The sequence below is a fragment of the Anomaloglossus baeobatrachus genome, chromosome 2 (genome assembly GCF_048569485.1).
Source record: "Anomaloglossus baeobatrachus isolate aAnoBae1 chromosome 2, aAnoBae1.hap1, whole genome shotgun sequence".
NCBI classification, from domain to species: domain Eukaryota; kingdom Metazoa; phylum Chordata; class Amphibia; order Anura; family Aromobatidae; genus Anomaloglossus; species Anomaloglossus baeobatrachus.
Genome location: NC_134354.1, coordinates 469,856,019 through 469,871,859, shown reverse-complemented (window position 1 = coordinate 469,871,859; position 15,841 = coordinate 469,856,019). Strand labels below are relative to the sequence as shown.

At 48.4% G+C, this 15,841-nt stretch overlaps 1 protein-coding gene across 1 annotated transcript in view; it reads left to right on the top strand.

Moving 5' to 3' along the window:
- Positions 1-15,841, top strand: part of LOC142291659 (uncharacterized) — a 1,021,181-nt gene that overhangs the window by 908,701 nt on the left and 96,639 nt on the right. The window contains exons 99-100 of the mRNA XM_075336344.1: positions 4,306-4,504; positions 6,670-6,848. Of these exons, the coding sequence (XP_075192459.1) occupies positions 4,306-4,504; positions 6,670-6,848 (378 nt within the window). The remainder of the gene's footprint in view (positions 1-4,305; positions 4,505-6,669; positions 6,849-15,841) is intronic.

The following is a 15,841-nucleotide window of genomic DNA, read 5'->3' as shown; positions in this document are numbered from 1 at the left end:
TTCCTCTGGGTCTGCCTTGGCTCCGAATCCACGAGCCTGTTCTGGACTGGAAATCCAGAGAGGTGCACCATTTGGCGAAGACTTGCCGCAACAGGTGTCTTGACTCTGAATCCCTAGAGATGACTACTCTAGAAACATTTTCCTTCTGCCATCCAGGGGCCAGGAAGAAGCCGCCCAAGCAGCAGCAATCCGGCCTTCCCCTTCCACCAGCTATTCCTATATCTACCATCTCTGAGGACAGCTTTCTGGAGAAGACACTTCTTTCAGGCCTGGTGACGAGGAGGCATAAAAGAGGAGTGCTGTAATGCCGGCATCCCTGCGCTATCCTGCTTCTCTCCTGCAGGGTGGGTTGCAAACATACTCACTATCACAGCTGCACTGCGCGCCTCCTTCCCTCTCCACAGTCGCCTACATGCTCCTCTGTGTAGTTTGGGTGGGCACGCTCCTTCCCTTTTAAAGGGAATAACATGATACACTTTTTTCTACAATAATTTATATTGATATATATTTGTCTCAAATATCTGGTCTACACTATGTGGAGGTTATCATAATTAGGGTTAACATGACGGGATCATATCTTAAGTTAACACTGGTGGTGGTCAAAATAATATCTCTCGGTCATTTGCATTATTTCTTAGGGGGGCTTTACACGTTGCGACATCGCTTCCGAAATATCGTCGGGGTCACGTCGTTAGTGACGCACATCCGGCGCCGGTAACGACATCACAACTTGTAAATCTTAGATGCGCCGATAAACGATCGCAAAAGCGTCGAAAATCGGTGATCTGTGTAGCGTCGTTCACTTTCATAATGTCGGGTCGACCGCAGGTACGATGTTGTTTGTCGCTCCTGTGGCAGCACACATCGCTGTGTGTAAACCCGCAGGAGCGACAAACATTTCCTTACCTGCATCCACCGGCAATGCGGAAGGGGGAAGGTGGGCGGGATGTTATGTCCCGCTCATCTCCGCCCCTCCACTTCTATTGGACGGCCGATTAGTGACGTCGCGGTGACGTCGCTGTGACGCCGAATGCACCTCCCCTTGAAGGAGGGATAGTTCGGCAGTCACAGCAACGTTGCTGAGCAGATATGTGCGTGTGAAGCTGCCGTAGCGATAATGACATTATCGCTACGGCAGCAATCACCACATATCGCATGTGCGACGGGGGCGGGTACTATCGCGCTTGGCATCACTAGCCGATGCTAGCGATGTCGCAACGTGTAAAGTACCCCTTACTCAATACAATGAAGACAAATACTGTATATTGACTACTGCCAGGCATGACAGGGACACATTTGACATGGAAGGCAACAAACTGTAAGCCGTAAATTACTTCAACCTTCTTGGATCAATGATCACTCAAGATGCAGCGACGACACCAGAAGTCAATTGGAGACAAGCTTCAACAATGAAGCCACAAGACACGTTCTTCAAATCAAGGAACATTTTGCTGGCATACACAGTCTGGTCTTTTCTGCAATTACATATGGATGCACAACATAGGCGATAAATGAACAAGACAGAAGAAGTATCAATGCCTTCAAAATTTGGTGCTGGAGAAGGATTTATCAATGCCATGGATGGCAAGAAGACCAAAAAATCCATTTTGGTACAAATCAAGCCAGACATATTGCTGGAAGCAAGGATCACCAGAATATGGTCTGCCTGCTTTGGACACATTATACAAAGAGAGCAGTCACTGGAAAAGGACATCATGGTCGGAAAATAATGTCTCTCGGTCATTTGCATTATTTCTTAGGGGGGCTTTACACGTTGCGACATCGCTTCCGAAATATCGTCGGGGTCACGTCGTTAGTGACGCACATCCGGCACCGGTAACGACATCACAACTTGAAAATCTTAGATGCGCCGATAAACGATCACAAAAGCGTCGAAAATCGGTGATCTGTGTAGCGTTGTTCACTTTCATAATGTCGGTTCGACCGCAGATATGTGCGTGTGAAGCTGCCGTAGCGATAATGACATTATTGCTACGGCAGCAATCACCACATATCGCATGTGCGACGGGGGCGGGTACTATAGCGCTCGGCATCGCTAGCCTATGCTAGCGATGTCGCAACGTGTAAAGTACCCCTTAGGATACTTGAATCAGGGATTATTTCTCTTTTTTACCCCGTTTGTAAAGATGAATAAGCAGCAGGCAAAATTTGCATATAAAATGGCAGTATATTGATATTGGACCACAGTGGAATGCAAGCTTGCGTCTCAGCTGGCAACTGATGATGTAATCCTGGGCTGTCTGGTCGCCTGTTAAAGACGATCATGGAGGTATAGTTTCACTTCTGTGTGAGACGCACAGCGTGCGTTCCAGGAGTCACACTGGAGGGGGAGGGCCTTTGTCACATGATCGGAACGTGAGTCCTCGGACAAAGTACCTCCCTCTGGGATTGAGCTTAAGTGAGCTTGCGCGATGTCTATTTAATTGCGGTGCCCATAGCCAGAAGTGCGGCACAGAATATATGTTTACACGTGAGACAAGTGTGGTAAGTCTTGCAGTGTATCTTTGGTGGGTGAATCTTGGCACTTTACCTATGGGTAACCTAGGCTAAACGGGAACTTTTGTCCCCTGTGCAGTTTGTTTTTTATCAGAACCGATGACGCTGTGTGTAAAACAGCAAACATGAATACCAAAACTCCCCTGATGAGTGAAGGTGATAACGAAACACGTCGGGAGAGATTATATGGGTCTGCATACTGTGCTTTCATGGAATGATATTTTGATCTGCATGGAAAATTTGACTCCTGAGAACAGGTGGCAGGTGGCGACTATGGAAGTGAAAGGTTGACCATGATTGAATACCCTGTGCTGAGAGTCATTAGAAGAATCCATTTTCCGGTGAGACCTTTCCATATCATATACACGGATGGTCATATTGTGAAATGATATCTGGTGGTTCTAAATGATATATTTGTCTCATTATTTTTCCCTCATAAGAATCCCAGTTTCCTGTTTTGGGGGGTGGTTTCCCTCGTAGGTTATTGTGTGGTTATTTAGATATTGTTACTGGTTGGGAAGTGTCCTCATTAACGTTTCTGGGAATAGTTTCTATTGTGCCTCACATGGGTGCTGGGCCCGTTTGATCTTTGTGACAGAGCAGGCATGTGTTTTGTGTTTTAGTGTTCACGTTTTTATGTGACTACCGTCACTTTTAAGCCATCCCTTTAGTAAAAGTTAAGTTTTTGGAGTCTTTATTCTAATCTAGGAGCTGTTTGGTACATCTCCTGAACCCATTTCTGCTTGTCCTTGCTCGTTCCCTTTTAAAGGGCCAACACGTAATTACTCAGACGTTAGTCTCAGATTATGGCTAAGAAGCAGTAGGTACGTAAGTCATCCTCCCCTTATGGAAGGTGCCTGCACAACGTTGTCAGTTATTATCTAGCTATCTAACTGTCAGGTTCCATCTCTTCTGTGCCAGTTACCTGTCCCTGTGCCCGCTTTCCCATACCTGACTATACCTGCCATACCCTCTGTACTTGCCTACACCAGCCATGCTTCCTGCATTAGCCGCCCCGGCTGCAACTGTCTACACTAGAGACTGTACCTGTCCCTGCCCTGGGATCAGCTTTCACAGTCTCATATATTGCCCTGGGTGTGGCACTTGGCATCCACCGGCAACCAAGTCATTCACACCATCTGAAGCTCTGGTGAATACCTGGTTGGCACTCTGTTAAGCCCCTGCCATGTCAGGGTAAGCCCAGGTTCCCCCTGCAGTCCAGTGGGTTCACTCTTCCCTGCCGCAACCTCTTCGAGCATAACAAATAGACTCCCTCTTTGCAAAGTACTATGCTTTACTCTGAGGTGCTGCAGTGTTTCAGAGAAAACACAAATCTGAAAAGACCCAGGCATGGGGAAAAGTGTCCACTGGGTGGTTCTCCTCCAATTCTCTCCACCAGTTTATCTTATTGATAATATCCTCTTTGGCTATAGTATATTTATATACCGTATCACCAAAAATCTAATTTTATCACAAAATAAAAAATATAATTATATGTATGTATTTATTTATTTTACTGATATTTGAATGAGCAAATAATTTGCATACCATTTCTATAGTATTAAAATCCCTTTTCTTAATGATTTTTTAATATCATGTATTTTGAATTGAATTTGTTTTTATTCCGAGTTATTTATAAAGATAAAAAAAGGAGAGGTAATTTGTTGTGACAGGTTCTTTTTAAGTGCGCTGTATAAACTCATATTCAGCAGAGATGCTTTACATGAGATATACTATTTTATAAAAAAAAGTATGCTAACTAAATCAGGTTTTGCTTCTTCATTTCAGGAGTGCCGTTGGATGAATTCAAACCTTAAACATATTAAAAGCACTGCTAAAGTGTTATCACATTGTTTGCTTGGAGGTGTGACAGCAATACCAGAACATTTAAAAGACACTTCTGAGTCTTTAGAGAGAGGAGAGGTCCCCAAATTATGGCTTCCCTCGCACAACTGCCAAACTGTTAACATTGTCACCTGGCTGGAAGGTAACTCCTATACCACATGCAATTCCAACACCTCAATAAGAAAGGGTTTTTTACAGTTATAGCAGTCAGATTGTGGAATACCCTACCACAAGAGGCAGCAATGGCAAACACTACAACAGCTTTTAAAAAAGATTTAATGCTTTTTTCACAACAAATAACATTGTGGGTTATAAATAATCTAGCAATGGAGAATGTATAACTGGTGGAAAAAGGTTAGATTTGATTTACTTGCCTTTTTCGGCCTTAATTACTGTTTAACTATGACTTAATGCTGCTTTACACGCTGCGACATCGCACCAGCCCCTGTCATTTCTGCGTCACAGGCAAATCGCTGCCCGTGGCGAACAATATCGCCGGTACGCGACTCACATACTTACCTTTCTAACGACGTCACTGTGGATGCCGAACAACCTCTTTTTTTAAGTGGGAGGTTTCTTTCGGCGTCACAGCGACATCACTCAGCGGGCCACCAATATAAGCGGAAGGGCGGAGAGCAGCCGCATTCACGTCACTCCCACCTCGTTGCCAGAGGACGCAGGAACGCTGTTGTTCGTTGTTCCCAGGGTGTCACACATAGTGATTTGTGCTACCTCAGGAACGACGAACAACCTGTGTCCTGAAAGAGCAACGATATTTTGAAAATAAATGACGTGTCAACGATCAACGATTAGGTGAGTATTTGTGATCTTAATCGGTCGCTCGTAGGTGTCACACACAACGACGTCGCTAACGAGGCCAAATGTGCGTCACGAATTCCGTGACCCTAGTGATATCTCGTTAGCGATGTCGCTGCGTGTAAAGCGGCCTTTAGGCGGGCTTTGCACACTACGACATCGCAGGCCGATGCTGCGATGCCGAGTGCGATAGTGCCCGCCCCCGTCGCAGCAGCGATATGTGGTGATAGCTGGCGTAGCGAAAGTTATCGCTACGCCAGCTTCACACACACACTCACCTGCCGTGCGACGTCCCTGTGGCCGGCGACCCGCCTCCTTGTTAAGGGGGCGGGTCGTGCGGCGTCACTGCGACGTCACACGGCAGGCGGCCAATCAGAGCGGAGGGGCGGAGATGAGCAGGATGTAAACATCCTGCCCACCTCCTTCCTTCCGCATATCCTACGGAAGCCGCAGTGAGGCCGGTAGGAGACGTTCCTCGCTCCTGCGACTTCACACACAGCGATGTGTGCTGCCGCAGGAGCGAGGAACAACATCGGACCGTCGCGTCAGCGTAATCATGGATTACGCCGACGCTGCACCGATGATACGATTACGACGCTTTTGCGCTCGTTAATCGTATCATCCAGCCTTTACACACTGCGATGTCGCATGCGATGCCGGAAGTGCGTCATTTTCAATTTGACCCCACCGACATCGCACCTGCGATGTCGCAGTGTGCAAAGTGCCCCTTAGTGTTGCTTTATGTTTTAGCTGTTTAGGTGTTGAGATCAACAATATGTTTACAATTTGTAATGTTATTTGGCTTGATGTTATGTTGTATAGGACATGTGCACAAGACAATGGAAAGCAGGTGGACAAAGGTTAGGAAATGTTTACCTATGGTAAAGTACCTACATAGTTTTAGTAGCCTATCCCTGAAGGGCAATAAGTTGGTCATTTTGTGTATTGAAAGTCCAAGATATACAAAGTTCTGAAAGAAATGCGCAAGCAATACTTTTACTGAATTAATCCAAAAAATATATATTTCACATTCCGACACTAAAGTATCATCTTATATGTTTTCCAATATTTCCATCCTGTCAGCTTTTAGTGTCTTTTACAGACTTGGAAAAGAATTCAAACAAACAGATGGACCATCTAAATGCCAACCTGTTAGCTTGGCTGGACATTATACTGCATTGGACATGGCAAATTCTGTGCCAATAAGTCAACAAAGCTACTGCGTAATCAAGATATATAGATTTCTTCTGTTTTAAAAATCCTGAAATGACTAAACTAGAGTAGCGTTATGAAAAAGAATAGCAGCGAGGGTCAGGAAAACCATGCATTGTCCATTGTTTAACATCTTCTTTTCACTGACTAAAAGCTAAATGTAACTATAAATCTTTCCTGAACTGCAACCAAAGCACATAAAAATGTAATGCTCCGACTCCTCTGGTAGCATAGGACTTTCCATTTGCTGCTACTATCTAACACTTTTATGTTGGCTAGATCTGCACAAAAAGCATGGACAGCTGAAGCAGTGGGTGACGAAAGGACTAATGCCATTTGCCAGGGGTGAAAAGGAAGCACTGATATCCCTAAATCTTGAAGGATTGGTTAACCCAGAAGCCTTGCTCCTGGCACTGAAAGTGGAGTTTGCACTTCATCATGGATATTTATTGCATGAGGTATTTGACTGTAACTGATTATGATAATGTGCATCAATATTGAAAAGGTGTTTCAATACTATGATATTGATGACCTATCCTGTAAGTAGATGGGGATCTGACACATAGCAGTCAAATGTAAACTGTTGTAGAGCTGAAAAGAAGAGGTGAAAAACACTGCTGTGAAAAGACACCTGGTGCAGTTAGCAACTAAACCACCAGGTGTCGCTTAAGTACAACCAAACAGGATATACTAGCAGAAACCCTAGGAGGAGCACAACCCAGGGGAGAGTAATCAAACCAGACGATGCACAGATAGGTAGCATGAGGACAAAAGGGGCAACCAAGACAGAGTCAGAACAAGCCAAGGTCAGTAAACCAAATGAAAAAAGTGGAGAAGGAGAAGGGGTTAAACCCGCGCAATCCGCCAGATAAATTCAGAGGAGACCGTGGGAATAAAATCTAAGGCGCCAGGTGTACACAGCCACCTTGAACCAGCTATATCCCTGGCCCAGGCGCCTTAGATTTTATTCCCACGGTCCCAGTTCTGGCATCTACTCCGTACCGCTGTACTATGTGTCCTCATGGTAGGGTCAAGAGCATGCGCACACGTATTTTTTCCCACGCTTATGCCCGCTAACAACCTTCAGCTCGTTGATACTATGATCCTCTTTGAAAAAGAAAAAGTAAATATCACATCCTTTTTAACACACAAACAAAGAATATAGCACACATTATATTTTTATTCACATATATTTATATACACATCACTTTGTACTCCTGGGTGAAAGAATTTTTATTCTATATAAAAAGTTCACAGCAAATTATGCATTTTTATTATCATTTTATTTCATCTCTTTCCTTTATCATTTTTTCTATATTGAAATGTTTTTAATATATTTATTAAACATATGTTTTATTTAATTGTACGCATATATCACAACCTTGTGAACATAACTTTAGGGATACACAGATTTTTGAGAACTACTGGTGGCGTACACCACAAAAATCGAAGGTTACCTTATGGGCAACTTTCTTGGAGTTCGTGTCCTGATTTTTGACATTTTTTTCTTTCCTTTTCTTTTTATTTTATAATTTTCCATTTTATGAATGTGTATTTCTCATATAAATTGTTTTTATGACCAGTATAATAGCATTCTACAAAGTATATGATATCTGTGAAAAACGCTGTATCATGCATGCAGATCCTTTTTTTTTTTTTCTTTCCCTTCTAACTTTTTTCAAAGTGCTGGGAGGTGGTACTTTGTGGTTACCACAGGTATAAAAAAGCTTCATTTGTATGTACATGTAGTGTTGATTTACTGGTCCTGAAGAAGAGGTCACAGACCTTGAAACGCGTAGACCCATGGAATAAAAGAATGTTCTGAATTATCAACATCTCCTCTGAATTTATCTGGCGGATTACGCGGGTTTAACCCCTTCACCTTCTCCACTTTGATCTGCAAACACGTGGGGCCGCTGCAGCCGCCATTATCTGATGCTATCTATGGTGGTTGTGACCTCTCACAACCTGAATCGGTGAGTGTATTGTGATATATGCTAAACCGTATGTGTAATCTGGTAAAACCCTATCAGCGCTTCTCTTTTCTAGTTTCCATAGTAAACCAAATGAGTCAGTCAGAGGGTATGGAAGAGAACAGACAACAGAGATGGGAAAGAAAGGAGAAGGAGGGTAATACAGCAGGGAGTCTATGAAGGGAGTTTGGGCAATACACCAGGACAGGCAGAGACATGGAGGTGAGAAGGGTGGGTGTCACAGGGAGGTTCCTTGATGAACCCTTTAACCTCTATACAGGGATTTGGAATTACACAGGACCCAAGGTTATCAATACCTGTGGAAGGCTGCAGTCTGATGAGAGTAGTAGGTAAGAAGGGTCGAACTTGTAAATGCAAAACAGGGACAGAATCGGCATGTAAGGACATAATCAAAAAACAAATCAGAGGTCAAATCCGGATCAGGCAGCGAGGAACATAAACAACAGGCAGTAGGGTAGTCAGGAAACAAGCAGAAGTCAGAACACCAGGATCACTAAACAGAACAGGGCGGGTCAGGAACCAGGAATACAGAACTATCTCTGGCAGTGGTCAGCACACAGGAGGGGAAATAAGAAGGGTATGGTGTCTTCCCATTGCTTGTAGCTGAATAATGGTGACTTCCCCTGGAAGACACATGCCACCTACAGTCAGCCAGTGGTACTGCAGATCCCAAGGAAACCCAGCCCACTGGATGAGCGGAGCCTGCACCCACCAGCGCCGCTGGCATCGACTCCTCTCCCATCACCAGCACTATCCACGGCGTCGCCTGGTGATCAAAGTAGAAGTCGCTGGAGCAGACTCTGGTTCCGACATAACAGGAGATCAGGGAAAGCAGACACTAGCGCAGGAAGGTAGTCAGGAGGGCTGGAGGAGGGGAGTGATAGTGGAAGAGGATCAGGGAAGACACGAGCCGAGCACTAGCTGAGCACTAACCAAAGCCGGAAATATCACTGACAGCATGGCAGCAGGGTCGCCTCTGCTATCAAGTGGAGGAAGGTCCCAATCGAGGTTAGAAGGACCCCTCCCCCATGGTCAGGGAGAGGCTGAAAACCCAGAGGGGATCGCACGGGGTATGCCAGCTCTGCAGGTGGCTGGCCAGTAGTGCAAGGTGAGAAACTGGCTCTGCAGGACGATGGGCCTACAGGCATGGTCATGACAACTGCCCAATCTATTGTTTAGTATCTACTTTTGGGTAATGCACATCATCTTCTGGTCACTAGAATAGGTGCTGCTCTGCATTACACTGCAGTTGAGATGAGTGGTTCAATTCTCGGAGAATAACCTTTGAGTCAAATTTCCTGGTATTCACAAGTCATCGCAAATTTAAACAGTTTGCAATTTGATTTGGGCGGTTTGATCTCCCCAAAAATGCCCAGCACTATTTCACACACTGCTGAAGAGTCATAAATAGAGATGAGCGAACCGGTCGTGGTTCGGCTCGAGTTCGGTTCGTCGAACGGAGGTCTCGTTCGAGTTCGGTTCGTCGAACGTTCGACGAACCGAGCTCGAACCACATAGGAAACAATGGCAGGCATTCACAAACACATAAAAACACCTAGAAAACACCCTCAAAGGTGTCCAAAAGGTGACAAACAACTCACAACACAACACAAACACATGGGAAAGTGACAAGGACATATACTCATGCAAAAACAAAAGAGCTGGACAAGGAAAAAGAGGAGGAGACACAGATATAGGCATGGCACGCCCTTCTAAAATCATGTAAAACACCACAAGGTGACTCCAAGCGGAGTCTCCCTTTTTTGCAAAAATTGGGCCAAACACACACCCCATCAGTGGCAGCACTTGTGCCCCAGTTGTACACTTCACAGCTAGATTTTAATCAAGCACATTCAAAAATACGCCATACTTAACCGTCCCCAGGATGACACCGGGGTAGGTAGCAAAGTCTTTCCTGATCCCAGCTCTGTTCATCTTGGATCATTTTTAAAAACAGTGTAAACAAGGGTTACTCCAAGCGGAGTCTCCCTTTTTTTCCAAAAATTGGGCCCCACACACACCCACCACTTCAGTGGCAGCACTTGTGCCCCAGTTGTACACTTCACAGCTAGATTTGCATCAAGCACATTAAAAAATACGCCATACTTAACCGTCCCCAGGATGACACCGGGCTAGGTAGATAAAGTCTTTGCTGAACCATGACTTGTTCATCTTGGATCATTTTTAAAAACAATGTAAGCAAGGGTTACTCCAAGCGGAGTCTCCCTTTTTTTTCCAAAAATTGGGCCCCACACACACCCACCCCTTCAGTGGCAGCAGTTGTGCCCCAGTTGTACACTTCACAGCTAGATTTGCATCAAGCACATTCAAAAATACGCCATTCTTAACCGTCCCCAGGATGACACCGGGGTAGGTAGATAAAGTCTTTGCTGAACCATTACTTGTTCATCTTGGATCATTTTTAAAAACAATGTAAGCAAGGGTTACTCCAAGCGGAGTCTCCCTTTTTTCCAAAAATTGGGCCCCACAGACACACCCACCCCTTCAGTGGCATCAGTTGTGCCCCAGTTGTACAATTCACAGCTAGATTTGCATCAAGAAGGGCAGTGGGTTAGGAAGGGGTTAAGTGGTTAATTTGGGATAGCGGATATATGGGCTTATAGGATTGGTAGAAGAGAGCTTTAGGGGGATTGGAGGGGAGCAGGAAAGAGGTGGGGGTGTTGTGGGAGGTATAAGAGAGGTGGTGTCCTGATTACCTCCCCTTTTGTCGCCGGAAAGTTTGTGTCCCCAGGACGTGTGTGCTGCCTGCTGCGATGTCTGACCTGCATGAGCTGCTGGAGATGGTGCGTGGGGCCTCTGAGGTCCTAGGCGTGGACGCTCTGCGGCAGCGGTTCTGCCTGCTGCTCCTGCGCCCGGGCCACTGCTACGTGCTCGGAGGGCGCGACCGCCGGAGCGCTACTCCCCCAGCTGGGGGGAAGAGTGCGATCCAGGAGCCCCTGCGGGGACCCTCCGGGGCAGTGGAGCCCTGCTACTTACCAAGTGGAGCTGCCGGCCGCCGGGAGGAGTCCTCGTCGGAAATCCCGCGGGTCGGGGGTGGGCGGAGCTTCGGCGAGGCCCAGTTCCGGTCCGTGGCCTGCACAGCTCCAGACCGGAGCAGCGGTAACGGCAGCCCCCAGTGAAGTGCCGGCCGGGGGTGGAGCCCGGCGTCCAAGACCAACGGAGGAGACTCCCTGCAGGCTGCAGGGGAGAGCTACAGGACGGAGGGCGGGTGCGGATGGGAGCGGCGATGTGAGGAGATCGGAGGAGGGGTACGGTGGCCCGCAGGCACGGCTGAAGTCCACAATTACGGTCCCCCCCAGCGAGGATCGGGCTGGGGGGTGTTCCCAGCGAGGGTCAAATTCAGGACGGCCTTCCTGCAGTCGGCAGGGTGGGAGCCCACTGAGAGCGGCGGGAGAAGCGGCGGCGCAGCAGTCGGACATGAGAACGGCGAGGAGGGACGGCGGCAGGGCGCCACGTCGTGCAAAAAGGAAGAGGTCTAGCAGGAGTCGCCCGGACGATGCAGTGATTGTGGGGGTTGACGGCCGCCAGGTGCGGGCTGTCCCCTCGCTGGTCCCCCCTGAAGACTTCGGCAGCATGTCAGACTCCGGCGAGGAAGAAGGAGCGATGGCAGCGGCAGGTCGGACGGAGCGGCAGCAGGAAGATCGTGGCACGGCTGTTCCGGCTTCGGTTCAACGGCAGCCTGGTGAGCGGACGACAGAAATGTTTAATGCTGTGGGTAGTGCGGGCGGGGGTTCCTCCACGGGAAGCGTTACACAGGGGGCGGGTGCGGTCGGACAGTCTGGTTTACCGGGCCCGGAGTTTTGGGGGCAGCTTTTGGGGGTATTGCAGGGGTTGTCTGCGGAGCGGGTTAGTCGGATTGGGCCTGGGGCTCCGGTGGGGGCGTGGGTGGGCCCCTCGGAGGTGGTGCAGACAGAGGCGCCGGTGCGCGAGGTTGCGGCGCGGGACCCTACCTCGGCGGTAGGTGCGGGACAGGCGGCCGGTGGGGTGGCTGACGTGGGTGCGAGTAAGGAGGCGGAAAAGGAAAAAGAAAAGGAGGATGAGGTTGTGCGGTTGGATGATAGGGCGCGGAGTGAAATTTATGTGTGTTTTGAAAGTCAGTTAGGGGTTCATTTGAAAAAGGAGGTGAGGGAAAAGATTTGGAAAGGGGAGTATGTGGAAATTTTTTCCCTGCTTCCCTTGGAGAAGTTTAATTTGGATAAGGTGAAACCCAGTGATACAAAAAAGGAGAAAGAGGACGAAGAAAAATGAAGGTATAGGTTGATCCCGAGGACGTTTACTAACTGGCTACAGGCCTTTGCGATCTTAGCCAGCATGATCGGGGAAAAGGAGCCGGAGCATTGTTCCGCCCTATTTGGATATATGGACGCGATAGGGGAGGCGTATAGAGTGTACGGCGGTTTACGGTGGTTAAGATATGACGAGCAGTTCCGGCAACGGAAGGCTCTGCGGCCGGGTGTCCAGTGGGGTCACAAGGATATTTCTTTGTGGATGCGGTTAATGACGGCTCCGGCTCAGCCCTTTCGAGGGGGTGCCGGGAGCCCGGGTGCGAGCGGCGGGTCCCCGGCTGGACAGAAAAAGGGGGCTTGTTGGCAATATAACGAGGGACAGTGTAAGTTCGGGGCCTCATGTCGGTTCAAACATGAGTGTTCCGGATGTGGAGGGTCCCACTCCTTGGCCAGGTGCTTCAAGAAAGGAAAAGGAAAGGCGGGGGAGGGGTCTGGAAAAAGGGAGGATGCCAGTGAGGGTAGAGGCGATGCTTCCCTATTTAAATAGATACCCGGATGTTCGGGCGGCGGAGTTGTTGGCACATGGTTTTACGGAGGGTTTTCGGATTCCGTTTGAATCTGAGACGCTGGTGTTTCGCCCGGGGAATTTGAGGTCCGCGAAAGAGCATCCGGCGGTGGTGAAGGAAAAGCTGCAAAAGGAGGTGGATTTGGGGAGGATGGCGGGCCCATTCCAGGACCCGCCATTCTCCAACTTAAGGATTTCCCCCCTTGGGGTGGTACCTAAGAAGGAGCCGAACAAATTTCGGCTCATTCATCATTTATCTTATCCGGCGGGATTGTCGGTGAATGATAGGATATCACCAGAGTTGTCGGCGGTATGTCATGTATCGTTCGATAAGGCCTTGGAGTTGGTAAGGGTTGCAGGGCGGGGGGCTCTGATGGCAAAGGCGGATGTGGAAGCAGCTTTTCGTTTACTCCTGGTGCATCCAGAGAGCCTTCATCTCTTAGGGTGTATGTGGGATGGTGAATACTATGTGGATCGCTGCCTGCCAATGGGCTGTTCCATTTCGTGTGCTTATTTTGAGGCATTTAGTACTTTTGTGGAATGGGTAGTCAAGGAGGTGGCAGGAGTTCATTCAGTGATTCACTATTTGGATGATTTCTTTTGCGTGGGTCCGGCGGGCTCTTCGGTTTGCGCCTTGTTGTTATTCACGTTAGAGCGGATCGCGGGGAGCCTCGGCATTCCCTTGGCGAAAGAAAAAACGGAAGGGCCGGTGACGGCCCTGTGTTTCTTAGGTATCGAAATTGATACATTGGCGATGGAATGCCGGTTGCCGGACGGGAAGCTTTTGGATTTGAAGGCGTCGGTGCGTTTAATTCTCGGGCTAAGAAGGTGCGGTTGCAGGAGTTGCAGTCAGTGCTCGGAAAATTGAATTTCGCTTGTCACATTATGCAGATGGGGCGGATATTTAATAGGAGACTGGCGAGCGCAACCGCGGGGGTAAAAGCGCCGAATCACTTTGTCAGAGTGACTAAGGTGATGAAGGGGGATTTGTTGGTCTGGGAGGATTTTTTGGACCGGTATAATGGTCGGACCTTTTGGATGAGCAGGGCATTGTCCAATAGCCAGTTGGAATTGTTTACTGATGCAGCTGGCGCGACGGGTTTTGGAGCACTTTTTCAGACGCACTGGTGTGTGGGAAAGTGGCCGCAGCTTTGGGTGGAAAAAGGTTTGGTAAAGAATTTGGCGCTGCTTGAACTGTTTCCCATTATTGTGGCGTTGTGGGGCCCCGCTTTTTCCGGAAGACGGGTTTGCATGTATTGTGACAACATGGCGGTGGTGCATTGCATCAATGTGCTGTCGGCAAAATCTCCACCGGTTGTGGGGTATTTAAGGCATTTGGTGTTGCGCTGCTTAGAGTTAAACATTTGCGTGGTTGCTCGGCATGTGCCCGGAGTTCAAAACGAGGTGGCTGACGCGCTATCACGGTTTCAGTTTTGCAGGTTCAGGAGGCTGGTGCCGGGAGCGGACGTGGATGGAGAACCCTGCCCGGAATGGTTGTGGGGCCTGGCATCGGTATAGCATTTGAAGCAATTAGGAGATCGGTGACCGAAGCTACTTGGTGCAGATACCAGGCAGTTTGGGAGGAATGGGCAGAGTTGGAAAGTGGGGACTTTAAGGAGCCAGGTTATAGGGGCCGAGTGTTGGGGGTCCTGACGTTAATTAGTGGGGATTTTTCGGCAGGTCGGTCCGTTTCGGTGATTGGTTATAAGTTGGTGGCGTTGGCCTTCTTGTTTCAGATGCAAGGGGTTAGGGATGCGACTAAGGATTTTCTGGTGCGGCAGGCAATGAAGGGTTTTCGTAAAGGGGCTCAGTCGCGTGACATGAGGTGGCCGGTGTCATTGCCATTGTTGGTTCGTTTAGTGGGGTGTTTAAGGGAGTTGTGTTCGTCCCCTTATGAGCGGGTGTTGTTTTCGGTAGCTTTTGTATTGGCGTTTTTTGGGGCCTTTCGCATTGGTGAATTGGTCAGCCCGACTGAGCAAGCGATGGGTGGTTTGCTGATGGAGGATGTAATGCTGGGGGAGGGCAGGGTGGAATGTCGGCTTCGTTTTTCAAAGACGGATCAGAGGGGCCGGGGGCACTTAGTAGTGTTGTTTGCATTAACGGGGCACCAGTTATGCCCGGTGGTACAGGTTGCGGAGTTTTTATGGGTGCGCGGTGGTTACCCCGGCGTTTTTCTGAGGCATATGGATGGATCTGCTTTATCGCGGTACCAATTCATTGCGGTGCTGAAGACGGCTTTAGCACGGGTTGGGGAGGAGCCAAGTGAGTACGGGTCTCACTCCTTCCGGATTGGGGCGGCGACGGAAGCCGCTAGGTGGGGTTTGAGTGAGGATTATATCTGGCGGATTGGGAGGTGGGAATCTTCCAGGTTTCGCTTGTACATTAGGTCTCACTTGGTCAGGTGAGGGTTTGTGGGGTGTGGGTTTCCTTGTTTGCGGTTTGATTTTGGTATGCGATATGTTTTCTTGTTCTGTTGCTGTTTTTATTCGTGGTCTTTGTATTTTGTAGGTCCATGCCTTGTGTGGATCCTCGGGCACTCCTATGTGTATTGGGGAGCGTTGCGGGCGGATGTTCGTCGCGACGGTCGGCAGCTTGGAGTGGCGGTGACGGAAGCCCGAGTAAAGTGGCTTGGAATTCGGGGCATG